Source organism: Osmerus eperlanus, chromosome 26 (assembly GCF_963692335.1).
Source record: "Osmerus eperlanus chromosome 26, fOsmEpe2.1, whole genome shotgun sequence".
NCBI lineage: Eukaryota > Metazoa > Chordata > Actinopteri > Osmeriformes > Osmeridae > Osmerus > Osmerus eperlanus.
Window position 1 is genome coordinate 8,180,856 of NC_085043.1, and position 27,374 is coordinate 8,208,229.

A 27,374-nucleotide genomic window follows, 5' to 3' on the forward strand; every position below is an offset into this window, starting at 1 on the left:
ACTGATATATCGATGAAGTATTATACATTGTTTTAAAGTTCTGAAGACATTTATCTTTCTTTAATTCAGTTATATTAGTAGGCTAGGCTACAGGGCAGAGTGACCCTACCAGAGGGTTATTTTACCCTTGTTAGCTTTCTAATACTCCTTTGAACAAGTTAATGATGTGATTGGTTGTTTGAAGGGGGAGGAGGAGGTGGTGTGTGTGTGTGTTTGTGTGTGACTTGCCTAAGAGGCATACAGGTTAGTGGTAACAGAGACTTAATAGCTAAATGTTCTCACTATGTTGGAACTTGGGTTCATTCTGTCATCTCCTGAAGCTGTGGAACCAAACACAGATATCATCTATTTCCTTTGATGTGTAGGTGAGTTCTGGCACACTTTTATTAGCTGCACTGCATTTTGAACCACAGCATGAAAATGTCATATTTTATATCTGTAGTCAGGATCTGTTTGCACAAACTGCCTATCTGGCACAAGTACAAACTTTCTTGTCACGCACAGGCATTTTATTGTCGCATCAGCCTTTCTCAGCCTCGACAGTTTCAATTTCTGACCTTTTTTTAAAAGAAGCGTGACACGTCTTGGGCATTTCTCAATAGCCTTTTTGATGACAGAAAAGAGATGTTATTCGGGTGTGTTTATCACTCTGCTAAGTGAGTCCATTAATCCATCCATCTACAGTGCGTCATCAGCAGTCACAAAACACACGTTACATGTCCTGTGTCTTCAGAGGACTGGCGTCAGAGGACTGGAGTCTAAAAACTTTTATGGGCTCTCCTGTACAGAATAAAGCTTCTTTTCTCTCTACCCTATATCACAGCAGATATCAGTCTGCTAGTATCCTGCATGCTATAAGTCTTCCCTTTGGCAGGCCTGACCTTGTGTTTTGATTATCTCCTGCGACGAAGGGCATACAGTGTAACTACGTGAATCCTGGGTCTGTTTCCCCGAAAGGTGGACAGATCAAATCCCTGCTTAACCCATTCCCCCCCCCCCCCCCCCCCCCTCCACCTCTCTTCGGCAGCCAGAGAGTAAGAGGTTAAACCGTGGAGGGGGAAAAATGCCTGGCCTCTCTCGATGATGGCCAGTACAGCTCTCTGGGGAGTGAGGGTTGGAAGCAAGGGGGCTGGGGTGGTTTAATGGGGAGAGGGGGAGGGGGAGGGGGAGGGGGGGGGGTTGCAGTGGGAGGACAGTGGAAGGCTTGAGAAGGGGGAGGATTATGACAGACGGAGTGGGTTTGAATCTTTGTTTTCTTGTCTGTGGTGCAGCATCATTAACGGTTGGTCACTGGGTACTAGTTACTTTTTTTGTGTTGTTTCAAATTAAGTCTACGGTCACCAACAACACACACACACACACCTCTATATTTGTTTTGTCCAATGACAATATCATGAAGCCTCAGAGCAGGTCTAAAAACAGTATTTCCTGTATTCCATTTTTTTTTTTGGCATGGTTGAGGCAGTACTAAGATTGACTATGTCACTGGCAGTAGAGCATGCATGGCTCATGTCGCAGGAGGCCTCTGATGAGTTAATAAACTCTGGTGTCAAGAACAATGTCAAGAAAAGGATGTGGCACCTTCCATTGGTTTCACTCCACCCTAACGATCGAACCTGTAGATTAGAGAGCAGAGCCTGGAGAAGGTAATGTACATTTATTTCAAAATCATTCTGCTCTTACTTACTCTGTAATCAGAACAGCCTGTGATTATAACACTCGGTTCAAATCTTTATTTCCTTCCCCTGTTTTGAGGGTTCACGTAATTCACGGCTCAATTCAGCACAAGAAAGAGGGGGGGAGGGGGGGGGGAAGAATGGCACGTTTGTATTTGTCTTTTAAAACGTTTGAGTGAATTCCTCCTCCCTTGTAGGTCGTAATGTGTTAACGCGCGGGCGAAGCAGTGGCTGTCGTCTCCATGGCGCTGTGGTCATGTGTCGTGGTGGTGTGAGTGCCGCGATGTGTTTGTATGTGGGTATGCGCGCATAGGGAGGGCGACCGAGGCAGATGTGCTTTAGCTAATGCTGCCTAAGAGCAGCTGGGCAGGGCAGGGCTAATAGACGAGCAATAACACGATGACATCACCCGGAGAGAGAGGGAGAGAGAGAGAGAGCGAGCATGGGGGGGGGGGGGGGGAGTGCGCGAGAAAGCTGTGCAGAGCAGCACACTGAAGGCCAGCTCAGAACACAGGGAGCCGCGAGCGCTGTGAGGAGAGACCGCGTGTGACTGGGAGAAGACCGGACAGGACAACCCCCTCCCCCCCCCACCACCCCCGACAGGGATACGGCTCTCTCCGGAAGGATCGGCAGATTTTACCCTCCTTTTCTTCCATCACACCTTCCTCCCTACCCCATCCCGTTTCCCCTCATCCTCTTGTCAGTGGACCCCCCCCCCCTCACGGCCCCTGTTTCGGGAGGCCTCGCCGGGCATGCTACTTAAGCCAAAGTATGGCCGCTTCCGCAACGACTCTGTGACCTCCTCCGACGACCTGATGCAGAGCTTAGCCATGAGCGGCAAAGTGGTTGCCACCCCGGTCATCCCCTCCTCCGCCCCCCCCAGCCTGCCGCTGCCTCCCCTGCCGCCCCTGGAGCCCTCCCCCCGGCCCTCCTCCGCAGCAGCCCCGGCCCTGGCCGACTCCCCCTGCCTGGATGGGGAGCAGGAGAGGACCACCACCTTCTGCATGCTCATCCCCAGGATGCCCCAGTGGAAGTTCTCCAACGCCCTGCTCAGCCGGAGCCCCTCCAACTCCAGCTCCAGCTCCTCCTCCAGCAAGGACTCTGGCAAGGCGGCGACCCCCTCCCAGGCCTCCTCCCATGGCCCCGGCGGGGCTTCGGCCAGTGGTCCCGTAGCCAGCCTGGCTGCAGTGCTGAACTCCTGTGACCCTGTGTGTGTCACCCCCTGTTCCCTACAGGCCATCGGTCGGCTCAGAGCAGCGGCCGTCTCCAGCAGCCCAGGAGGCCACGGTTTGGGGGCCGTAGAGGCCGGAGGGAGCCCCGGAGGCCCTAGCATCTCCAGCTCCAGGTCAGGGATGAGCCGCAGGACCAGGGTGGAGGGGATGTGGCTGGGAGGAGAGGACTTCAACCAGAAGGGCAGCTTTATGCACAAGCCCTCCCAGGGCTGGCTGCACCCAGACAAGAAGATCACAGGAACGGGAGCCTCCTATATCGTCAGGGTGAGTGTGGAGGCACTTTGCGTCTCTGTATGTCTCTCTGTGTGTCTCTCTGTATGTCTCTCTGTGTGTCTCTCTGTGTGTCTCTCTGTGTGTCTCTCTGTATGTCTCTCTGTATGTCTCTCTGTATGTCTTTCTGTGTGTCTCTCTGTGTGTCTCTCTGTATGTCTCTCTGTATGTCTCTCTGTATGTCTCTCTGTATGTCTCTCTGTATGTCTCTCTGTATGTCTCTGTATGTCTCTCTGTATGTCTCTCTGTATGTCTCTCTGTATGTTCTTAGTGAATGTCTCCTATGTCTGCCTGTCTGCATGGCCCTCCATTGCCCCTGTTTGTTTGTTGTTGTGGTCTTCTGCTCAGTGGTCTTTTGCCTGTTTCAGTTTTTTCAGTGATTCATTCACTTGAAGTAGTAGGTCCTTCTACCTCTAGCTGGCCTCATCCCAGTTCATTAGGGAATTGGTGTTCCTTGTAAACTGCCCAGAGGCAGTCGACCGTTTAAACCGCCTCTCAGAGGTACAAGCGAGTGCTGGAATGCCTGGCGTTGTGTGCTATGCAGCTAATATGGCGGGGCCAAGCTTTAGGAATACATAATTTAATCCGGAGAGATGTGGACTGTGCGACTGCCTGCCTCACAGTGAGTGCCAGCCTCTGCTTCAGGGTGTGGAGAGAAATAATCGAATGATACTAGTCGTCAGAGCCGCTGCGTAAACCAGCAACGGGGACAAAAAGAAATTGGAGTCAATGAGTGGTGAATAAATGAAGGGTCAGCTGACCGCTATTAATGGCGATGAATAATGCAATGAGCGCCGTGTTTTGCTTAGCTTTTGTCACGTTCGGGTGCGTAAACATGCGCGTGGGAGTGGCATTCTTCGCGAGTCCGATTGTTTATTTTGATTTGATAATACTTAAATCAATACAGTTTCGTTTTGCCTACAAACATTTGCATGAGCCTAAGCAACACCCTTCCAATGACAAATGCACCGTGGAGGATTTGCAAATGTGTTTATTTGCAGAGGATGCCTAAGACACCAACAAAATCTAGGTACATGTGTCCTTTTTGTGGCACACAGTAGTATCGGCTTGAAATGTCCCCAACGTGTCACGTCAGTAGTGGTGACTTTCTCATTTACATTACATTTACATTTAGGCATTTAGCAGACGCTCTTATCCAGAGCGACTTACAGAAAGTACAGGGACATTCCCCCGAGGCAAGTGGGGTGAAGTGCCTTGCCCAAGGACACAACGTAATTTTTCACTGCCAGGAATTGAACCGGCAACCTTCTGATTAATATCCCGATTCCCTAACCGCTCAGCCATCTGACTTTCTCCTTTCGGGTCGCTCAGGCACGCCAAGGGTTACTATCCCAAGCAGACCGTGTGACGTCAATGTCAATGATCTCCCCCCCCCCCCCACACACACACACACACACAGCCTCGACCTCAACGAAGCGACATGGCTCTCGATTAGCGGTGCCCGGGCCCCAGCACGCTTTCTAACCACGTTACACAGGCACCCTTCATTACTAGATTCAATTACATTTAATCACAGTCATCATGTGATGGCAGAGGAAGAGGGCCGCATTAGCGGCCCGGACGGCCGTGACTCTGACCTGCAGGGAGGCTTCCCCCGCGATCCACCAGCGTCCCTCTGCTCCCACACACCCACACCTCGAACCTTAGACCGGAGGCTTTCTGCCTTCCCAGCCAGGCAAACAACATGTTTGGAGCCTGGTGGTGTCTTTGAGGTACATTTATATTTAGTCATTTAGCAGACGCTCTTATCCAGAGCGACTTACAGCAAGTACAGGGACATTCCCCCCCGAGGCAAGTAGGGTGAAGTGCCTTGCCCAAGGACACAACTTAATTTTTCATGGCCGGGAATCGAACCGGCAACCTTCAGATTACTAGCCCGATTCCCTAACCGCTCAGCCACCTGACTCCCTGTAAATGTTACAGACAGCTGTGAGGTTTTTTTCCCAGCCCAAGGAGCGTAAAGGCGACAGACATCAGACTGGCAGTTCGCCCCCTCATCACACGCCTCCCCAGCGCAGCCTGACGGAGACAGGGAGCGACAGCAAACCCAGCGTTTCACTTCCTTCCTGCCACTTCCTGTCTGCCCACGCAGACAGGAAGGGGCCACTCTGGTTGGCCTGCGTATGCCGCTCTGACAGGGCACCGTGCTGCATGCTGGGAAGGCAATCCCCTGAAGCTGCAGAATCAGTCAGATAGTCATGGTGAACCAGTCAGTCAACCATCCTACCAAAAGCAGTCAGTCAACAATCTTGCCGAACCAAAACCAGTCAGCCAGCCATCATGCCTAACCAGAGGAAGGAAGGAACATGTCAGAGGAACATGAACCCAGGCAGGTTGGGTCTCCAACCCTCCCTCCATCCCTCCCTCTATCCCTGGCTCTGCATCTGGCCTGACCAAGCAGACATTAGATAATAAACTCTCGAGTCGTACAGGATGTTCCGTGTGGCAGTGATAGAGCAGCTAGATTGGCTAACACAATAAGATATCCTTCACTCGAATCCACTTCCTTCGAGGCAACGTAATAAGAGTGAAATGACCCCTTTCTGATGCACATTTTCTGCATATCTGAAGAAAGTTTCTTGGAAATTCTGCTTGCCTAGTTTCAGGAATAGACTCGTAACAACTGAGATCGAGGGAGAGATAGAGGGAGGGAGAGGGAGAGAGGGCAGAAGAAGAAGAGTTAGAGGGAGTGATAGAGAGATAGAGAGATAGAGAGGGAGGGAGAGAGAGAGAGGGAGGGAGAGAGAGGACAGATGGGGGGGGGGGGCGGAGGGTATGGCTGCAGTGCGTCGTGAAGGAGAGGGAGAGTGACAATGAAGGCATTGAAAAGACAAGAGGGAGAGGAGGAAAGAGAGAGGAGGAAAACACCAATGATTGATCCCCCTGTTTCCTAATCTGGTTAGGATGTCCGTGTAGCTCTCAGGCAGACTAGTTAGCTGGGAGAGTCATTGTCTGCTTTCGCTCCAGACAGCCACAGGATGTCTAGCCAACGAACCATCTATCAGTACATCCTGGTTTGTTTTCAGTCAAATTAGGATAATACTGCAGGATAGTATGGTGGAGTCGGGCTCTTAGACGTTTAATAGAGAGGATGACTTGCTTGCATGCGGCTGATATCGGGGTTGTTTTCCTTGAGGAAGAGCAGCGCTGCTATCAGTAGAGGAATACAAATGTGTTGTTGGGTGGACAGTATCTGCACATCAGCAGAAGCGGCCCAACCCCCTCCCACGCACACACACACATGCACACACAGCGAGATGCGCGCACAAAGCGCCCACCCACCAACGCACACACACACAGATGCGAGCAAAATAACCCCACACACACCCAAACACGCACAAACAAGCACGCTCACACAAACAAACACACAATCACACACCTCCCTCTTGCCTCGGAGCTCTTAGTGCCACTAATCAACTCCTAGGGCCATTACCACCTCAACCTAGCCATTACCCTGCCACTCTCGCAGTCTGCAAACCACCAGGGCTCAGTCTAAAGGGACACATCCAGCACTATTAGCCTGTCGTGCATTTGAATAAGTAATCACAAGACGCCATGTTACCGAGGGGGGCTGATCTGGCCGTGTAAGAAGTAGACTCGGAGGATAGTGCCACAAGGCTAGCTACATAGTAATGGATAGATAGTTATAGCTACCTGTTGGAAAACCCAAAATTAAGTTTGATGTGCTATGTGGATGGTTTGTGACCCTCAAAAGAAAATACATTCAAACGACCACCACAACCCTAACTCAACCGATGCACACACAGTATCCCATCCTGCATGTGAACCGAGCCCAGGATGTCCTGCATCAGTGTTGACCCCACGCCTGACCTAGAGCACTCCTGCATATTACTCTCTGATTGGATTCATGTGGGGAAATGGATCCACTGATAAATCAATGGATATTAGGAATCTATCAAAGCTGTGAGTCATGGCGGGTCATGTTTGTGTCGTTGCAGTACATGGGCTGCATCGAGGTACTGAAGTCCATGCGTTCCTTGGATTTCAACACCCGGACCCAGGTGACAAGGTAAGCTGGGGGACTGGACTGGGCTGGACTGGACTATGCTGGACTAGGCTGGGCCTGGGCTAGGCTGGACTAGGCTGGGCTGATATTTTTGCAAAGGCGAGCAGTTTTTCTACATTGCCAGATGGATGTTAGGGTTAGTTTGGTTGTGTCTGTGTTTCTATGTCGTTGAAAATGGAGGTTGGGCATAACTCGCAGTCTCTCCCTCTTTCTCTCCTTTTTTCTCTCTCTCTCTCTCTCTCTCTCTCTCTCTCTCTCTCTCTCTCTCTCTCTCTCTCTCTCTCTCTCTCTCTCTCTCTCTCTCTCTCTCTCTCTCTCCCTCTCTTTCTCTCTCTCTCTCCTTCCCTCTCTTTCTCTCTCTCTCTCTCTCTCTCTCTCTCTCTCTCTCTCTCTCTCTCTCTCTCTGTCCCTCCCCCTCCCTCCCTCTCTCTCTCCCTCTCTATCTCTCTTCCTCTCTCTGTCTCTCTCTCTCTCTCTCTCTCCCTCTTCCATGATCGATAGGCTGAAATCCAACCCCACTAGACTCAGGGCTTAAGTGCACATGGAGCGAGGCAGAGATGGAGTGATGGAGAGATCTATTATTGATGATGTTCGCTAATGACTGTGGAAAGCTGCAGCAGCCCTCATGAGTACACCCCCCATGCCCACCCCCCCCCTCGATCCTCACCCTCACACCAGCCCACCTCACCCCTGCCCCCCCTCACCCCCACCACCACCCCACAAGGACGAGGTCCGTGGGGGTCAGAGGAGGTACCCGTCACCAACCAAATAAGAGAATGCACCTTGTTTACATGTCTGTGTGAAGAGTAAGACGAGAGGGGATGGAGACATGGTCGTCGACTTTACTCTGAGTTTGTGGGAAGTAATTTGTTTCCCAATTTAGGCCCACATTTGTAAACAAATCTGTTGTGATGACCAATTATGGAGATCAATCTGGTTACGTGGTTGATCAAGATCAGTTTAGTCTGGACTGCGACCAATTCGGCAGTCTTATATTAGATTCAATTTGAATGAGTTTGTTCAATGTGTTCAGTGCTTTGTCACTGGCTGTCAACCCAAAGGTTGTTACACAGGCATGAACTCAACTTCTGTGAGTACAACGAAAATGAACCTTGCAACTACACCCAGAGCTGTTTAAAAAAAAAAAAAATCTCTGTGGTGACCGCGAGACTGTCGCTGCTTTTTAAATATTTACGAGTCATTCGATAGGGGCAGGGTCCTCTGGCCCCACCTCCTGTTATCCTGCCTGTCCTCTGGCCCAGGCAGACCCACTGAACCCTGCCTGTCCTGGGGCCCAGGCAGACCCACTGAACCCTGCCATCTCTGGCCCAGGCAGACCCACTGAACCCTGCCATCTCTGGCCCAGACAGACCTACTGAACCCTGCCATCTCTGGTCCAGGCAGACCCACTGAAACCTGTCATCTCTGGTCCAGGCAGACCCACTGAACCCTGCCATCTCTGGCCCAGACAGACCCACTGAACCCTGCCATCTCTGGCCCAGACAGACCCACTGAACCCTGCCATCTCTGGTCCAGGCAGACCCACTGAACCCTGCCATCTCTGGTCCAGGCAGACCCACTGAACCCTGCCATCTCTGGTCCAGGCAGACCCACTGAACCCTGCCATCTCTGTCAGGGACACGATAACAATAACAAAGTGTTCATTTTGCAGGCGCCTTTTCCAAAGCAACAAACAGGGAGGGGGGGCGGGGATTTGAACCTGTTATGTCTTATCTACAGGCAAATTCTCTATCACAAAGCTATGTTCGACCTATTCCCATTTTTATATAAACTCCTTACATCCACCAGACTGCGTCATAATAAAGACAGCTTGAATCTTAAACAGCTAGTTTCCTCTAGTCGTTTATTTAAGCAGGTTCCTAATAACCATTCTGGTTGTAAGTGCTCTCATTTATATGCCTTGCCCCCAAGCGGTACAACCCAACAATTGAACGTGATTACTGACACGTCACATAAACTCCAAGTGCAATCGCCCCTGGCTACCAGAACGTTTCAACCCTCTGTTGTTTGAGGATTGATACTTTGAACTGAAAGAAACTCAAGCAACGTCCATTCAGACAGGTTCACGAGGCCGTGCACCATGGGAATCCCTAATTGTGGGTCTCAAACTTCCAGAAATCCTTGTGCTCCACCAAACCACCTGGCTTCGAGGATTCTCCCACCCTTAGGGACTCACCCTTTGCTGGTTGGACTTGCCGTGTCCTTTGCCCCGAGATGGATCACTGACTTGACCTTTGACCTAAGCCCGAGGGAGTCACACAGAGCTGCTATTGATCAGCTTGCAAAATGTTTTACCATGACGACGACGATGATGATGGTGGTGGATGATGATGATGATGCACCATTGTCTCTTCCAGGGACGCCATCAACAGGCTGTGTGAAGCAGTGCCCGGGGTCAAGGGAGCCTGGAGGAAGAAGGTAATAAAAAACCTCTTTAAAGGTACCATCTGCAGTTGTAATGGACATGTCATGTAATGGACAGATCATGTACAGTATTCCCCCCTACAGAATGCCGGGGTCTTTAGTTGCTTTGCCGAGCACGTTGTGGATGTGTGATGACAAAAACACGAGTCCTCTCACGTCTCTCCCCTGCAGACGGTTAACAAGGCCCTGAACTCCATCATGGGAAAGAGCAACTTGCGCTTCGCTGGTATGAGCATCGCTGTCAAGATCTCCATCGAGGGCCTGAGTCTGCTCATTCCCACCACACGACAGGTGAACACACACACACACGCTCTCTCACACACACACACTCTCTCTCACACACAGACGCTCCATCGAGGGCCTGAGTCTGCTCATTCCCACCACACGACAGGTGAACACACACACACTCTCTCACACACACACACTCTCTCTCTCACACACAGACGCTCCATCGAGGGCCTGAGTCTGCTCATTCCCACCACACGACAGGTGAACACACACATAGCGTTTGCTATGCTAGCTAGATGCGCCCGAATGTACGCCTCTCCATTTCTCTCTTCCAATCTCTCTCGTCCTCTCCCAGGTGATAGCACACCATCCTATGCAGTCCATCTCCTTTGCTTCAGGGGGAGACACAGTGAGTTCATCTCCTCCTCAGATTCCCTTCTCTCCTTACTCCTCCTTAGTTTGGGGGAATGGACTGACTGCCAGGCAGCACATATCTAGCTTGACTGTATTTCCAGTAACTCTGATTGAGTTACGTTCTGATTAATCTGTATTACGTTTCTCCCTCTGTTGCAGGACACACCTGATTATGTTGCGTATGTGGCAAAAGACCCAGTCAATCAGAGAGGTATTTCCTTTCTGGTTATGTTGGATAAAGTTATGTTAATGTCACTTTTTATTTTTACTTATTATGTTTGATGAACTTTGACCTAACCAGGAAGTGCCTCTGTGTTCCCCCCTCAGCATGTCATATCCTGGAGTGTGGTGACGGCCTGGCCCAGAATGTGATCAGCACCATCGGACAGGCCTTCGAGCTGCAGTTCAAACAGTACCTCCACAGCCCACCTAAGGCCATCCCTACTATGGAGAGGTAAGTCAACGACACACACACACACACACAGCAAGGACCAGGGTCGGATTTATTGACATTTTCCACAAGGATTCACCTCAGTATGAAACTAGTGGTCATGTGACAGTCATGTGACACACCAGGATATCTTCTCAGGCTTGTGATATCCCTCCTCCCTCCTTTGGTCACAAACAATTAGAAGGTCCATTTAAAGCCGGGTGTCACCTGAGCGGCATCCTCCCTGTTGGCGTGGAGACGGGAAGTCTCCAGAGATGACCTGTTCCTCTCTGGTTTCGCATGAATCTCTTGCCGCCGACAATAGCTTCCCAGGGCCCCTCGGATTTGATATCTCATTTCTGTCCGTTCATCTCGGATGCGGAGATGTCATAAAAAAAAAAAACATGTCATCAGATCTGCTCTCTCTCTCCCGAATCCGTCTTGACCGTGTGCCGCCCGTGTCCTCAGATCCATCAGGACGGACGACTCGGCCTGGGGCGACGACGAGGACTCCTCCGAGCACGACTACTACAACAGCATCCCTGGGAAGGTGCCCCCTGTCGGGGGGGTGGTGGACTCGAGGCTGAGGCCCGGCCAGGCCCCGCTGGGCCACGTCCACAGCCAGCCCCAGAGCAAGACGGCACAGGTGAACCTCCGGGCTCATCCGGCCCGGCTCCTTTGATGTTCGCCCCCGAGACGGGTGACTGATGGCCCTGCCCGTCGCTGCCTCGTATTGATTACACACCGGAGAACTCTGGGAACACGACAAGGAGCCCAATAACTGTCTACTAGATGGACCTGCTGTATAATTGCCAGATATAGATATGGTCGGAGATTGAAAACAGGCCCTCTTGTGTTGCTTAATGGGTGAGAGAAATCCAGCATCTTCTCTGCAGCCAAGGCCTCGAACGTCGAAATCGTATTACAAGAGAGGCCGGATTTACAGTGGGGGGGGGCTTAACGGTCTCGAACAAGCGCAAGTTCATTATCTTTGGCAACGGTGGTTTATGGCTGTGCTTGTGTGGTGTCTGTTTTCAGATTGGCTCCCCTGCTCGTAGAGACACGGCGTCCTATCCCTCAGGTCAACTGTGCTACGAGTTGCACTGGGACACGGACCACAGCGGAGGCTCAGGTGAGACACTGTGTGGCCAGAGATGGTACTGCGAGTCATTTTTGTTCTGCAAGTCACGATGTCGGAAATTGCCAGGGGTCATATCAATCTCAATCTCGTAGATTTAATGTTTGCGTGTGTACGACAAGCTGGAAAATGGTGTTAGGAAAATGGAGGAGGGTGTTATGGTGCCAGGGGGAAATCAAACACGAGTCAATCGGTCATCATTTGCTCTTTGTAGAATTTCCTTTTTGAGACATGTTTGTGTTCATTTCCCCCAGCATGCACTGATCACAGGTGAATTGGGTTGACAGGTTTGACGTCGGATGGGTACCTATGTGCGGACGGCCACACCTCAGGGAGCCGGGACTACGAGGAGCACCTGTACGTGAACACCCAGACCCTGGAGGCCCTGGAGCAGGGGGCCGAGGGCCCCCGGGGGGCCCGGGTCCCCGAAAGCCCCAAGAAGGACATCTTCGACATGAGTGAGTCTCCTTAACCCACGGCCGCTGGAACGTAGGGGGGGGCGCGCGTGCGTGTGTGTCGACATCACGACTGTCTTGTCTCGAGCGCGTGTCGCGAGTGCGTTTTGCTGTGTGACCGGCAGGGCCGTTCGAGGACGCTCTGAAGCTCCACGAAGCTGGGGGGGGCGGAGCGGCTCCCGGCTGGCCCGGGCCCGCCGGGGCCGTTTCCATCGGCGGTGTGATGGTGCTGGAGGACCAGTGGCCCAGCCCTCCCCGACGCCGCGCCCCCGTCGCCCCCACCGAGGAGCAGCTCCGCCGGGAGGTCTGGTACCACGGGCGCATGAGCCGCCGTGACGCCGAGAAGCTGCTGGTCCGCGACGGGGACTTCCTGGTGCGGGACAGCGCCACGAACCCGGGGCAGTACGTCCTGACGGGCATGCACTGCGGCCTGCCCAAGCACCTGCTGCTGGTGGACCCAGAGGGAGTGGTGAGTACCAGCCTCCTTACGTTCCCTGTCGCTCTTCCCTTTACTATCCGAATCGAAAATCGAAAAAGATCTCGATAGGGCATTTGAGTACCGAGCAAAAAGTCAGAGGTTCGAATCACCTCCCCCAGTTTGTCGGTTTCCTTCTCCTTGGTGTCGCTGATCACCGAGCCTTCGCCCTGCCTGTCGTCCCCTCAGGTTCGCACCAAGGACATGCTGTTCGACAGCATCAGCCACCTGATCGCCTACCACCTGAAGAACGAGCTGCCCATCGTGGCCGCCGAGAGTGAGCTCCACCTGAAACAGGTGGTCAGGCGGAAACAGTGACCCCAACCAACACCACCCCACCCCCCTCCCCAACCCTGCCCGACCTGGTGGGTGTGGTGAGCGACAGCTTTAACAGAGGCCTGGCGCCGTTAGCGTCGAAACGTCTCCGGTTTAGCCCATGGGCCTTTTTGTTGTTCATTTCTGCTCCTTCTGTCAGGATCTAGAGAAGATCCCCCACGTTTTCCTGTGCGAGCTCCAGAGAGGAGGGGGCCTCCATGTCGCCATACCCCCAGAACCGGAGCTTTCTCTGGGGGAAGCTGGACAGCGGAGACCCCCTCTGCCTGGAGAGAGGACTACCTCCCGCAGCTTAGCCACAGTGTTCACGGTCCCCACTCCCCGCCTCAGCCGTCAGCTTACAGTCATTAACTAAGCTAACCCAGACACACCTCAGACAGGAAGTCCAGCCCACTGAGCCCAGTCTGACCAATCCCGGGGCTGGAAATCCTGAGTTCAAGGGGTCAAGGACATCACCAGCCTTCATCACAGCTGCGTTACACTCAGTTGTCCAAGAAGCGTGAAATGATGCACAAAGCCCAGGATGAGAGATAGTTCCAAGCTTCTCCCTGGTCCCATCCTGTCTACACAGCTACTGACGTTTCTGTGTCTTTTGGTCCAGTACGAACAATCCTTAGAGAGAACAGGCTGTACTGTCATAATACGTTACGTTTGAAAACACATCAGCCAAGCTTTGTGTGTTCCCCCCCCCCCCCCCCCGTACCTTTCAGTCTAACTAGAAAATAAACGGCCACCATTGAAAGGGAGACGCCACTCTCAATCTGAATGATGAATGAAGGCGACGGACAGTTTGTATCTCTTTGCTCGGCTCTCCACGCGGTTCAGAGAGTCGTTTGCCCAAAGCAAAGACTGCAAGCACGATGCAACCCTGAGGTGATGTCGAGGATGAGTGCGAGAGAGAGAGAGAGAGAGAGAGAGAGACAGAGAGAGAGACAGAGAGAGAGACAGAGAGAGAGACAGAGAGAGAGACAGAGAGAGAGACAGAGAGAGAGACAGAGAGAGAGACAGAGAGAATGAAGGAAAAAAAAAGAAGCTTGGTTCTTCCCCTAGTTGAATGTGACGATATCTATCTGGTCTGGTTGTGACTGTATGTAAACCATATTTTATCTGTATACCGAGAGCCCGTCCAAGTTCAGTGCCTTAATATATCACGTGTTTTGTTTTTCCAAAGATGACTGCTCGGATTAGACATGACCCACAGGAAAGAGGATTGTTTTGTGTTGGGTACAGTGTGTGTGGGGGAAGCACTGTCGTTTTCCATAATGCCAAACCTTACTTTAATGAAGCGAATCGACGAACGACATAAAATGGAGGTCAAATCCCAACCTGCTATTGTGAATTCCGTTTTATGCTGCTGGTTTGTGGGAGTCGTGAAAGGTTTGAACGTTGTTTTAAATCCCACATAATTCTGAATGACTGACCTATTTCACTTTGCTTACCACAATATCAGTTGTCAAATGAATGATTTCGGAGCTGTTTTGAATTGAGTGGTGCCATCAGTGATGCATAACAGGTCTTTGCTGTCCTATTTAGACAGGCTTCTCTGTCACCATGATTTAAGCTTCCCAGATCTTCCACTTTGCTTTCTCAGGTCTTTTCTTGTATCTCGTCTTCTGTAATGCATTTTGTCAATAAAATTCAAACTGATGTCCCAGTGTTGTGCTTGACTTCACAGGTCCTGCGCTACAGCATGTCAATATGTAGAATACCAAACACCGGATAACATCTCACTCCGAAATATAAAAGATAGAGGGTTTTTTCCCCCAGTCAAGAGCAATCATTGATTTTGTAAATCCGACACATCTTCGAGGTTCGTATTTATTTTATTGTAAGAATATCATACAAAATCTGTGGGCTCGATACACTGTTGACACAAGACTAAACCTAGCTGATGTCACAAGCCTCTAGCTACACCCGGGAAGTGGCTATCCTCCGAGTCGGACCGCTTGTCAAGCACAATCTACTGCATGCATCTACCTCCACAGTCGTTTGAGTTGAGTGTACATGAGTTGCGAGAGCTACTGTAGCCCCAGGGACGTGTCGGGCGGGCCTGGTCTCCGGGCCGGGACAAGAGGGTGAGGGTTGGGACGAGGTCTGAGGGACGGCTGGGTCAGTGGTCCTGGTCTTTGTGTGTCATCCGCAGGATCTGTAATAGCAAGGCCTGGACGCCCTCATCCATCTGGCCCTGGGGGTACACACACACACACACACACATCACAGAAATGTATGCACACGCGTACACACACACACAGATTATCAGTCAAATTCATCGAATGAACTTCAGCTGCATGTAACACAGATTAAACGGCGTTCTGCGAGTGGGTGTTGTCCCTACCTGTACGGCAGCCAGTAGGTGTGAGCGGTACACTGTTACCACCTGCCGGTGCTTCCTCTCCCAGTCCTGCACAGAGAACAGCCATCGTATTAGAGCCCAAAACAACACAAGGAAAACGTTGACATGACGTTTGAGGGAGTCAGGTGGCTGAGCAGTTAGGGAATCGGGCTATTAATCAGAAGGTTGTTGGTTCGATTCCCGGCCGTGCAAAAATGACATTGTGTCCTTGGGCAAGGCACTTCACCCTACTTGCCTCGGGGGAATGTCCCTGTACTTACTGTAAGTTGCTCTGGATAAGAGTGTCTGCTAAATGACTAAATGTAAATCTAATTTGACCTTTACAAATGCATATAGAAAATACAGCTGAAGATCAAGGATCAGAAGTGCACAGTTCAACAGTTTTTCGGTGGCCAGAGTCAAGAAACAGTCTGTATTTACTAGCCACATAGCAGAATAACGTCACCGCTACATTACCAGGCATGGCTAGCGAAAAACACCAACATCTCGGTCACAGTAGCTAGCCAAACCATGTAGGGTGAACAAAATATCAACAATACCACAGTTGAAAAGACAGATTTGAACGTGGTGAAAGGAGTTTCTCTGGGCTGACCTGGAGCTGCTGGGTGAGAGCCGACACCCTGTTCTGCAGCGCCATCTGCTGGCCAGGGTTGACCTGGGGCGAGGAGGTGGAGGAGGAGGTGGAGGACAGGCCCAAGGGTGGAGACAGAGCACCCAGAGCCTCCTTCAGACGAAACACCTCCTTAGACAGCTCGGTTATCTGCAGGGGTCACACACACATTCACTTCCTGTCCCGTGCATGTTTTGGAAAGGACGATGTGAGTATCTCTTGTAATCTATTTCTCTCTCTCTCTCTCTCTCTTTCTCCCCCTCCTTCTCTCTCTCTCTCTCTCTCTCTCTCTCTCTCTCTCTCCCCCCCTATCTCTCTCTCCCCCTCTCTCTCTCCTCTCCCCTCCCTCCCTCCCTCCCTCCCTCCCTCCCTCCCTCCCCCTCTCCCTCCCTCCCTCCCTCCCTCCATCCCCTCCCCCTCCCCTGTGAGCCACCTTGCGGTCCTTCTCCTTGACCAGGCCCTGGGAGTCCTGCATGTCTTTGTGCAGCTGCTGGACGTGGCTGGACTGGGCCTGCAGGTCTGCCAGCTGCTGCTGCGCCGCCGCCAGCTGGGCCTCGGCCACCTGACGCTCGCTCTTGTTGAACAGGGCCTCGCGCTGCACCTGGAACACCTGGGGAGGGGGGAAGGGAGGGAGGGAGGGGGAGAGAGGGGAGGAGGGAGGAAGGGAGGGGGAGGGAGGGAGAGTGGGAGGGAGGGATACAGAGAGAGAGAGAGATGGGGAGAGAGGGAGGAAGGAAGAAAGAGACACAAAAAGAGAGAACCAAAGGCGTGTGAAGGGATAGAGCACTACACGCTTAGACACCACATGTCGGGGACGCACGCACCTCGGTGCAGGTCTTCTCGTGTTTGCGCGTGAGGTCGTTGAAGCTTGCGCTGATGGTGTTGATCTCGGCCTGCAGCGCCAGGCGCTGGCCCTCGTGGTCCTCCTTGGAGACCACGCCCTGCTCCGCGGCCTTCTGGGAGCGCAGCTCCCTCAGCTCCGCCTCCTTGTCACTCAGGGCGTCGCGGGCGGCCGCCGCGCTGCTCTCGCTGGCCTCCAGGCAGCGCTGTAGATCAGCCTGACAGCACAACAGGCAGCCACAGAGTCGGCGCCAGGTATTTATTTTCGTCCATCCATCCATCTATCCCTCCATCTATTCATCCATCCATCTATTCATCCATCTATCAATCTATCTATCCATCTATCCATCCATCCATCAATCTATCCATCCATCTAATCATGGTGTCTGACCTTGACCTTGTCATGCTCCTCCCTGGGTATGGAGTCCTGCAGGGTCTGGAGCTGTGCCCCCAGGCTGGCGGCCTTGGCCTCCGCCCCCTCCCTCAGGGCCGCCTCCCCCTGCAGCTCCTGCATCGTCTGGGCCAGCTGCTGGGACACGGCCTTCAGCGCCTCCTGGTGCTGGGAGAGCGGTACCGCGCCCTTCCACTGGAGGGCGTCCTGCGCGCGGCCCTCCCTCTCGGCACACAGGCAGTCCAGGGCCTGCGCCGCGTCCTGCCTGGCCACCTCCAGCTCCTCCCTCACCGCCGCCGGGGAGCGCCCGTGGCGGAGCCTCAGGGAGCGCTCTGATTGGTCAATTGCACATAAAAAAAAAGAAACACTATACTTAGACTGATGACTCATAAGTGTACTACCGAAAACACCAAAACCTAAGTTATATGTTAGATGGTTGCGTGACGTTAAAGGGTAACGGGTTCTCCTGCAGGAGAACCCACGGGAGCTCACCTGAGGTCATGGAGGGCTCCGACCCCTCCGAGCGCTCCTCCTCCTCCTCCTCCTCCTCTTCCTCCTCCTCCTCCTCCTCCTCCTCCACCTCGCGCAGGGCGGGCGGCCTCACCCTCTCCAGCTCCAGCAGGGCCTCGTTCAGCCTGGCCGCCGCCTCCGCCCTCTCCCCGGCCAGCTGCTCGCACTGCAGCCCCAGGGTGACCCGCACCTCGTCCAGCTCCGAGCGCCGCACGCTCTCCCCCAGCTCCGCCTCCAGCTCCCCCACGCGCGCCCTCAGCCTGCTCGCCAGCTCCCCCTCCCCCGCCCTGCCGGACCCCCTGCTCTCCCTCAGCGCCGCCTCCAGCTCGCTCACCTTCGCCCTCAGGGCCCTGGCCGTCTCCTCTTCCTCCCCCTGCCTCGCTCCCCTGGCCGCCTCCTTCTCCTCCAACGCCGCCTGGAGCTCGCGCACCCTCTCCCTCAGCAGCTGCGCCGCCTCGCCGCCGCTGTCGGCGCTCTGCCCCTCCCCCTGCCCCCGCCTCTCCGCCAGCTCCGCCTCCAGCTCCTTCACCCGCCCCCTCAGCTGCCGGGCCTCCCCCTCCTCCCCTCCCCCGGCCCCAGGCCCCTCCCCCACAGAGAACACGCCCAGGCTCATCTGCTCTCTCAGCTCCTCCAGCTCGGTCTGTGAGGAGGCCAGCTGCCCCTCCAGCCCTGCCAGCCTCTCCTTCAACACCTCCACCCCCTCCGCCTCCTCCTCACACCTGGAGCAGGGACAGACGCCGTCGGAAAACGACCGACGGGAGATTTTGTCGTCTCAGGGCCACTGGTTAAACCACAGTGCCCGAACGGACAAAATGATACACGACACTCATGCGTTTGCGAGTCGCTGCGTTGCTCACCCCTCCTCTCCCGCCGTGCTGGAGGCGTCGGCTGAGGCCTGGGACTGGGAGTAGCGCTCCTGCAGGGCTTGGAACTCCTTCCTCAGGCACTCGTACTGGGCCATGGGGACGAAGTCGGAGCTGGAGCTCTGCATGTCAGTGTCGTCCTTCTCAAACATCTCCAGCATCTGCCGATCACATGACACACAGGACGTGACGTCACAAAGGAGATGGCCAGGAACTCGAAATACTCCAGTGGCCCTCTGGATTGAAATACTAGTCGTAGTCGGTTAAAAAACACAAATGTATACGCTGTAATTAAGACAGAGGGAAGATGACATCCAGATTGTGCAGTTACTGTCGTGATAAACGGCCCAGCACAGGCCCTGTACCAGATCCAGTCCCCAAAGGCCGCTACTGTGACTGTCTACAACACATGACCCACTTAGCAGAGAATGTCTGTCTGCCCCGCATCCCCTCTAACCCATACCAGTCTATTTATACCTGGATGGCGTCTGCATCATGGACCTGAAGTAGTTATGACTAATGGTCCAATATAATGGTGCTGAGCCAGGCGCTGACTTGGAACTGCTCTGGACACGCCCCGAATGAGCTCATCTGTTTCAATTTGTTAACGACGCCCGGCAGTGTGTGTGTGTGTGCGAGCGCACCTGCACTTTGAGATTCAGCTCCGTGTTCTGTGAGGTCAGCTCCTCTACTTGTCTGCGTAGGTCCCCCAGAGCGCCCGGGTCCGGCCCCTCCTGGGAGGCGCCCTCGTCCGGCTCTCTAGACCTCCTGGAGAGCAGCATCTCAGCGCCTGGGGGAGGAGGGGGGGGAGACATCAACCGACATATCACCCACGGATCGAACAAGCCCCAAAAACTCGAGAAACCGAATACGAGGAACAAGCTCGATTTAATGAAGCGATGAAACCAGCGGATGATCACAGAATCGCAGCCAGGTTTCCTCACACACACACACACACACACCTGGGAAGTCCAGCATCTCGTCCATGTCCTCCATGCCGTCCGATTGGCCGGCCCTGAGCTCCTCCAGCTCCGCCTGCAGGCGGTCTCTCTCCACCTCCGTCCGCTGGAGGCGCTCCTTCACCTGGCACAGCTGGAGCGGGTCAGAGGTCACAGGTCGTCTGTTAATCGCGGCTGTGGAGGGCGTGGCTGGTGGAGGGAGAGGGGAGTGTGTGGGTCGTGTCGCCTGCAGTACCTCCTCCTGGGCAGAGAGGGCGCTCTGCTGCAGCTGCTCCAGCCCCTTGATCTTCTGAAGCAGGCGTCCTCTCTCCAGGCGCAGGCGTCTGATCTCCTCGAAGACCTCCTCGTCCTCCGTCTACCGCGGTCACGCGGCGACACAGTCGGGATACACACACACACAGTCAGGACACACACACACACACACAGTCAGGATACACACACACACAGTCAGGATACACACACACACACAGTCAGGATACACACACACAGTCAGGATACACACACACAAACACACAGCATCACAGTCAGGATACACACACACACAGCGACACAGTCACGATACACGGGCACAGCAGCAGTACACAGCCAAAACAATGCCCCTGGACAGACGTGTGTCTATGCAAGTAAGACTGCGTGTCCCTGTGTGTCCATGTCCACAGTGTGTGGGGGGGGCTAGACTGCGGGGCTGAGGACTCACAGGGCTGGCCTGGGTGGGGTGCTGCGTGCCTGGGGACCGGGGGAGGGGAGACGGGCTCTGGGCAGGGGGCTCCGGGGACTCGTCCGGGCGGGGCGGGCTACCCTGGAACACGGCACACAGTTCTCAGGTGTTTGTGAATGATCGTACGTTGTTACGTTTAGCCACAAGAGTGGTAGTCAGATCTAATGGTATAGGACCATATAGAGGTGGTTTAATGGCAAATTGAATCATTATTAAAATGTTATGAGTAAAAAAACATGTGCTTTGTTCCCGAGGGAGGTTTTGTACCTGGGGAGGGGAGCGGGGGGGAGGGGGGGCCTTCCTCTTGCGTGGCGTGGTGCCCCCCGTCGGGGGTGGGGGGGCAGGGGGCTCCTGGGGGCAGACACACGCATGGGTGACATTCCGAGGAAAAGGGGGCATATGAGAGGAGGGGGGGGGAGCAAAAGAAAAAAGCCAAGCAAGCACAAACAGACTCTGTGTTATATGTGTCATGGGGTGTACAGTAGAGTAGTGTGGGTTCGGCAGTGTGTGTTCAGCAGTGTGTGTTCAGCAGTGTGTGTTCAGTAGTGTGTGTTCAGCAGTGTGTGTTCAGCAGTGTGTGTTCAGTAGTGTGTGTTCAGTAGTGTGTGTGTGTGTAGTGTGTGAGGTGACTGAGAGCTGGGTTACCTCTCCCACAGAGGCCTCAGTGGCTACGTATGCATAAGGAGAGACAAACAACAATATGGTTTAACCTCCGCCCACACACACACACACACACACACACACACACACACACACACACAGTCACCCACACACACACTCAATCACTCACCCACCCGCCCACGCACACTCAATCACTCACACGCAAGTTAACACACACATACACTCTGATTTATCAGTTCAGTCACAACTAAGAAACACACCCACATTAAACCTGACTGTATCATACTCCCACAGTAGACTAGAATAGATGATGTGTACATCCCACAGCTGCACCCCTGACAGTCCATTTACCCCCTCCATCACCCCCTCCATCACACCCTCCATCACCCCCTCCATCACACCCTCCATCACCCCCTTCCACTTCAAACGCTACCACATCTGTTTTTCATAAATCACCATGCCTTTGTTTGAAGATCAAAGGCCAGTGAGCTTGTCAACCTCTTTATTTCAGACTTGAAAATCACCCCCAGCTGTCCCCTTAATCCAGGCCCATCAGAATGGATTCATGTCCCGGGGGAACCAGAGAGGCACCAGACCACCACAGCCCCAGAGAGGAGCTCCCGGACTGGGCCTTCAGAGCGCCGCCGGCCTGGTCAGACCACCAGGGCTTACCTGGACCTCCGTTCTGCAGCATCTGCGCGATCCGCTGATTGGCTGTGGCTGAGCTGTAGTGGGCGGCGTCTTGCCCGAGGGCGTCGACCAGTTTAGGATTGGCCCCGCCCCTTAGCAACACTTCCACCGTCTCGGCGCTGTCACTCTCGCAGGCCAGCATCAGGGCTGACCTGCGGCGCCATGGCAACACAGAACACGTCACGCACCGACGCGACAACACCACGCAACAACACTGACGACAACCAGCACAACACAGCACCACACTCTCCGTGAAACTGGCAAAGGCTCTGTGTTCAAAAACTACAAAGATGGCGGCGTGCATATTTCTTTGCTATGTGCCAGCACGGAAATTCCCCCCTACCTGCCCTGGCTGTCCTGTATGTTGGCGCTGACCCCCCGGTCCAGCAGAAAGGCGCACAGCTCCACCCTGCTCATCTGCGCCCCCAGAATCAGAGGCGTTGCTCCATCCTGACACACAGACAGCACCCTGAGCTTACAGCAGGTTAGCATCCCGCTAGCTCCATCCCCCATTGATCCCAATGTACTTATGTAGCATCACAGCTAACAGGAAGTGCATTGCAGCCATCGTGTGAGATGGTGGCCCCCTGGCCCATACCACCTACCCCATCCTGGACGTCCAGGCTGGCCTTGAAGTCCCACAGGGTTTCTGTGCAGTGGAGGCAGCCACTCACAGCTGCAGAGGAATGGAGACACCATGTGGACGTAGCGTAGCATCATTAGCATAGCATCGTTAGCGTAGCATCGTTAGCATAGCATTGTTAGCGTAGCGTGCCTTTCTGGGCCAAACTCCGCTGCCGTACTCACCAGCATGGTGCAGGGCTGTCCTACCACTGCTGTCTGTGCAATCTACTGGCACTCTCTCCTGTCGGGGTTCCACAAGAGAAAAAGGCATCACGCGAGTTGTCCGAATCCTAGAAACTGCTTTGTGTGAGCTCACTACGTCATGTATGGCTCCCCACCTGTAACAGTCTTTTCAAGCAGTCCGCATGCCCGTTCTTAGCTGCTAGGTGAAGGGCGCTGTAACCTTGAGGTTGATCCAGACCATTGAGAACGAGTGAAAGAGAGAGAGAGAGTGATAAAGTCAGTTAATCAGACAGCAACAAAGACTCGGAGCTCGGCTCAGGGAAACCAGACCTCTGCTGTATTGTAGTTAGGATTCTGAAAGGGAGTGCGGACCCAAACACTGGTCAGATCAATAGCAGTGACCAGATTACCGGCCTTGACCAATAGGACTGAGCGTATGACCAGCCTTGACCAATAGGACTGAGCGTATCACCAGGCTTGACCAATGGGACTGAGCCTATGACCAGCCTTGACCAATGAGACCCACCTGCTCCGTCTAGCAGGGTGGCGTCCACACCGTGAGAGAGGATGACCTCCAGGCAGTCCAGTCGACCCCGGGACGCGCAGGCGTGGAACCTGGCCGTGTAAACAACAACAACAACAACAGGAAGTGAGACACGATCAGACGTGCGATGCGGAGGAGCTGCTGTTCCGCAAGGTCCTACTCACGCGGACTTCCCCTCCACGTCCAGCTTGGTGGGACACAGCCCCTTCTTGCTGATCAAGGCCGCGACCTTCTCGGGCTCGTTCTGTTCCACCGCCTGGAGCAAACGCTCATCACTCTTACTCCAGTCCTGGCTCTGGAGGACACACACACACACACATGGGTCGCCATTCACCTCCAGCATACTGGTCTGCACACTGGGCCTCTGTAACTCGATAACACAGCCCAGATCTGATAGCATACAGTAACAGTACAATACAGTATGATACAGTACGATAGGGAACAGTGCAGTCCAATACTGCACAGTAGAGTACGTCCAGGTGAGGCATAGAAATGCAGACATACAGACAACCGTCGCCAACGTAGCAAACTTGTTCACGTTACAAGTACGAAAAGACACAGCAAAGTTCACAACAACAGCATGTTTTCTCAATATTTCCCATCGACGATAACAGCTGTGACATAAAGACAAGCACAACAGGACAGGTGAATTACAGCGGGCTATTTTTAGGCTGGAGGACAGAGAGGACGACCTTACCGGCAGCGGTCTGAGGCAGGGACAGAGGCAGGTCACCAGCTTGAACAGAGGCTGGGGATCCATGGGTCTGGAGCAGCAGGGACACAGTCCCCCGGTGTGACGAGCCTGACTACCCGGCGCACACCCGACGCTCGAAACAAACCGACACCCGGCTACCGCCACACATCGCTTTCATACCTCAGGTTCTTGTGACTCTACTGGTGAAGCTAAGCTACTGCGATAACGATGTTGGTCCACTGTTTGCTACATGCTAGACAAAAGTTAGACAAATGATCCCCAGTGCTGGAAATAAACGCGTACGGAAACAAAGGCATCAATTCGGACTGTGCGGACTCACCGACCCTCACAAAGACATCTCCCTGCTCATCCTGCTCTCTACAAACACAAACACCTTCTCTCCTACCCTGTAAGTACTTTCAGAGGTCTGCTCAGTCTGGAAACCTTGCGCACACATACACACGTAAACACACACACACACACACCTCCCTCCCCCGTGCCCTCCTTTTCCTCAACCTAACCCAGTCCTGTCTCTTCTCCCCCTATACTCTGCTCCCCTGTTCATTAGTTTCTGTCAGATTTCCCCCCTCCCTCCCTCTATCCTTACCTCAATCCCTCCCTCCCCCTCCATCTCTCCCTCTCCCATACATCTCTCCATCCCTCCCCCACCCCTCCCTCTACTGCTCCATCCCTCCCTCCTTGTGCTGTGCTGGGGCATTGGAGCTCTGCAGCCAGCACAGGCCTGTCAGGAAGTGAGTGTTCAGCAGAAAGAGGGCAGAGAAACTGGCCCCCGCTGGCAGAGGGGCGGGCAGGAAGTGACACGCTGGCACACTGACTCGCATCATGTGACCCGGGCATCAGCACCAGCATAAAGCGTATACAGTCTGCCCACACAAACCCACACACGCCGAGGTCAAAGACTCACATGAACACACAGTATAGAGATTTATTGAGGCGTTTTCGTAGTTCTGTGTGCAGGCAGTGAGGCAGCAAAGCAGGTTGGCCCAGAGTTATTCCTGAGAGAGAGTTGTATACAGTGTAGCCTGACTACGAATGTGTATCATGCTGAGCTTCTAGGACATCATGATACAGCATCGGCCTCTCTCTCTCTTTCACTCTCTCTCGCTCTCTCTGTCTCTCTACCTCTCTCTCTATATATATATACCCCTCTCTCTCTTTCTCTCTCTCTCTTTCTGCCTCTCTCACTCTCTCTTTCACTCTCTACTTCGCTCTCACTCTTTCAAAACACCCACATCTTTCTGAACAAAAGCCCGATCACTTTCGGCAGTGAAAGGTTACGTCCGAGGGAGATTAATAACTTAGCCTACCCTCTCTCTCTCAACCTATCAGTGAGGGACTGGTCAGGTCAGCCATCATCAGCATCTCTCACTGGTGCAGGCTACTGTTTCTACTCAGAGCAAAGTGCATCATGGGACATATAGCCTCTACCATAGAAGACATAGATCCCATTTAGACATATTAGTGCACACCATCTCATCACATGCATCCTGGGGGGATGAGGGCAACAGCAGGAAATTGGGGATTCTTTGCAGGTGTGTGTGTGTGTTTGTGTGTGTGTGTGTGCGTGTGTGTGTGTGTGTGTGTGTGTGTGTGTGTGTGTGTGTGTGTGTGAATAATTAAAAGGCTACCTGCTGGGTTCGGTTACAGCAGCAGTCTACAGACTGGCCTGCTCTCCTGCTGCTAGTGACACTGAATCCCAGCCTAGTGCCCCCCACAAACACACACACGCACACACGAGCACACCTGACAAAGAACAGCCTACAACTGGGTGAAGTGTTCAATATCATGTTGGAAATTAATGATCAATAGAACCGTCTGTGTTGTTGTCATAGTAATGATATTTCATCATTTGTGTATCCATAGCTTCCACAGTGGACCAGGTAGGTGGTTTAAAACATCTTCAGTTATTAATCCTTACCTCATTCTTTTTGAATTTTGCCTTCAGACTCCACATGGCTTGCTGGTGTCTGTTGGTGCTCTGCCAAAAGGCAGGCTCTGAAATAGAAATAGTTAATGTCAAAGATAAGAGATACTATTACACATCGGTTTCAGTCATTCCCTGTTCATTTCATATTGACGTTATGTTGAGACTACATAACATGCATTCATACAGGTGTCCCCACATGCTTCAGCTGGCTAATATGTCTCCTCTCTGAGCCTTTAAGTGCATAACATTAACAGGAGCTGTGGCAGAACAGCAGATATCAATAACATGAGACATGTATTTGCAACAACTGACAATCCTGCAGTTAAAAGAATGGTTAAATACCATCAGCAGCAACGTATAGCAATATTCACGAGTCAGAAAGACATACCTGAAGTAAGAGGTTATAGCAGGGGTGTTTCTCGGTCCCATGAGCCGGTAACGGCAGCAGTTTCACTGATGCCTGTCCGGTTTGGAGAGGTACCTGCCCCTACTGCAGAACCACCAATCAATTATGCGCAAGTCGCCGGATCAGTTAATGATTGGCTAAGGTGAAGTGACACATTACATACCGCAGAATTCTGAATACGAGTATGTTATATGAACTGGTTAAGGACAATGTCTGAGCTCATCTAAGACTACAGGATTGGTCGTCACAAAAGTTACGTACGATGTTTTTGTTTTTGGACCGTGTCTGTCGGTGATCGGCGGTATGGCGTCACAGCGTCCCGCATTTTAACAAGGCACGTAACCAAACACTGTAACGTCAGAACTTCAGAGTTTACTGTATATTCAGCCAATCAAATCATTGGATGTAAAGCATTAACCTGGAAGTTATATTTAATCCAATAACAATCTTTTAGACTGATACATACCTTTATAAATGACAATCATTAAATTTGCGAGGATAAGGAGCTAATGACTAGATTCCATGCTAAATCAAGACTACAACCTACTCAGTTTTAAGTCAAAGTGTGAGAAACCGCTCCTTTCGTAATATTGTATCACTTTAATCATTAACAAGAGAAGAAGACCACTACTGAATGATAAGGCTTGCTTGTGTTTTGGAAGGAAAACTTGAATGGTTTGTACTGTGCATGATAAACCTTTTTGGATGCAGTGCACTTGTCCAACACTGGAGGGCAGTTAAGGACAGGAAATGAATATGGTGTAGTACCGTTTGACTCGTGGATTTGGTGAGTACGCTACATGAGACACGTTTTCATTTTCACAAACATGGCTGGTGCAATGTGGTCCGTGAAAGAACACATGGGTTAACTGTTCTCGGAATCAAATTGACTGAGAATGATTAATTGATATGTAGGATAATATTGTAGCTGTCATGCTGGCATTTCAGGCCGCTGGATATGACCCTACCCGAACAACAACATCTTGCATTTCTACCCATCTCTTGTGAAAGAAGCCTGGAACACAAGTTAGTTGAAGATTTAGGTAAACATCAGTGCTGCCTTAATGTTCATAACGTGCCTGTCTGCACATAGGTGTAAGTAAGCTGTTTATGGACACTAAATTGGATGTTTGGACATAGTCAGGAAGAAAATAGAATAACAGTAGAAGGAAATTACAAATTACGTTTGATTTAAAACTATGAAATTCTAATTGCGACATATATTTGAACAAAAAACCGGGACCATTCTTGTCCCGGGGGCAAAAGACGGGTGGCC

General features: G+C 52.6%; 2 protein-coding genes across 3 annotated transcripts; one reads left to right on the top strand and one right to left on the bottom strand.

The window, feature by feature from the left end:
- The first annotated feature begins 250 nt into the window (after positions 1 to 250).
- On the top strand, positions 251 to 14,792 carry shc2 (SHC (Src homology 2 domain containing) transforming protein 2). 2 transcript variants are annotated; one of them, XM_062452749.1, is made up of 13 exons: positions 251 to 365; positions 2,912 to 3,172; positions 7,159 to 7,229; positions 9,605 to 9,665; positions 9,843 to 9,962; positions 10,255 to 10,308; positions 10,473 to 10,524; positions 10,641 to 10,767; positions 11,212 to 11,389; positions 11,782 to 11,875; positions 12,169 to 12,339; positions 12,462 to 12,805; positions 13,001 to 14,792. In XM_062452749.1, the coding sequence occupies exons 2-13, from the start codon at positions 3,029 to 3,031 to the stop codon at positions 13,127 to 13,129; spliced, it is 1,545 nt and encodes a 514-aa protein (XP_062308733.1). In that variant the 5' UTR covers positions 251 to 365; positions 2,912 to 3,028; the 3' UTR covers positions 13,130 to 14,792. The 2 variants fall into 2 exon arrangements, with proteins under 2 accessions (XP_062308733.1, XP_062308732.1); XM_062452748.1 differs by lacking the exon at positions 251 to 365 and having other exon boundaries at positions 1,547 to 3,172.
- A 385-nt stretch (positions 14,793 to 15,177) lies between these two features.
- Positions 15,178 to 26,336, bottom strand: ankrd24 (ankyrin repeat domain 24). Its single transcript, XM_062452254.1, has 22 exons — positions 26,081 to 26,336; positions 25,684 to 25,760; positions 23,215 to 23,345; positions 23,033 to 23,121; positions 22,662 to 22,726; positions 22,507 to 22,564; positions 22,305 to 22,375; positions 22,043 to 22,149; positions 21,554 to 21,851; positions 20,656 to 20,739; positions 20,368 to 20,469; positions 19,906 to 20,025; positions 19,674 to 19,803; positions 19,356 to 19,501; positions 18,706 to 18,872; positions 17,831 to 18,567; positions 17,339 to 17,670; positions 16,932 to 17,165; positions 16,541 to 16,717; positions 16,090 to 16,257; positions 15,480 to 15,545; positions 15,178 to 15,329 (listed from the first exon to the last, which is right to left on the bottom strand). The coding sequence occupies exons 2-22, from the start codon at positions 25,717 to 25,719 to the stop codon at positions 15,255 to 15,257; spliced, it is 3,393 nt and encodes a 1,130-aa protein (XP_062308238.1). The 5' UTR covers positions 25,720 to 25,760; positions 26,081 to 26,336; the 3' UTR covers positions 15,178 to 15,254.
- Positions 26,337 to 27,374: the final 1,038 nt, after the last annotated feature.

Bases quoted from the DNA above. Each gene is read 5' to 3' on its own strand.
- shc2 (XM_062452748.1), top strand. From the start codon at position 2,429: ATGCTACTTAAGCCAAAGTATGGCCGCTTCCGCAACGACTCTGTGACC. The intron at 3,173-7,158 runs GTGAGTGTGGAG...GTGTCGTTGCAG, and splicing joins GAGCCTCCTATATCGTCAGG to TACATGGGCTGCATCGAGGT. The intron at 7,230-9,604 runs GTAAGCTGGGGG...TGTCTCTTCCAG, and splicing joins ACCCGGACCCAGGTGACAAG to GGACGCCATCAACAGGCTGT.
- ankrd24 (XM_062452254.1), bottom strand. From the start codon at position 25,719: ATGTGGAGTCTGAAGGCAAAATTCAAAAAGAATGAG. The intron at 20,740-21,553 runs GATTAAGGGGAC...GTCTGCCCCCAG, and splicing joins AATCCATTCTGATGGGCCTG to GAGCCCCCTGCCCCCCCACC. The intron at 18,568-18,705 runs GTGAGCAACGCA...TCCCTGCTCCAG, and splicing joins AGCACGGCGGGAGAGGAGGG to GTGTGAGGAGGAGGCGGAGG.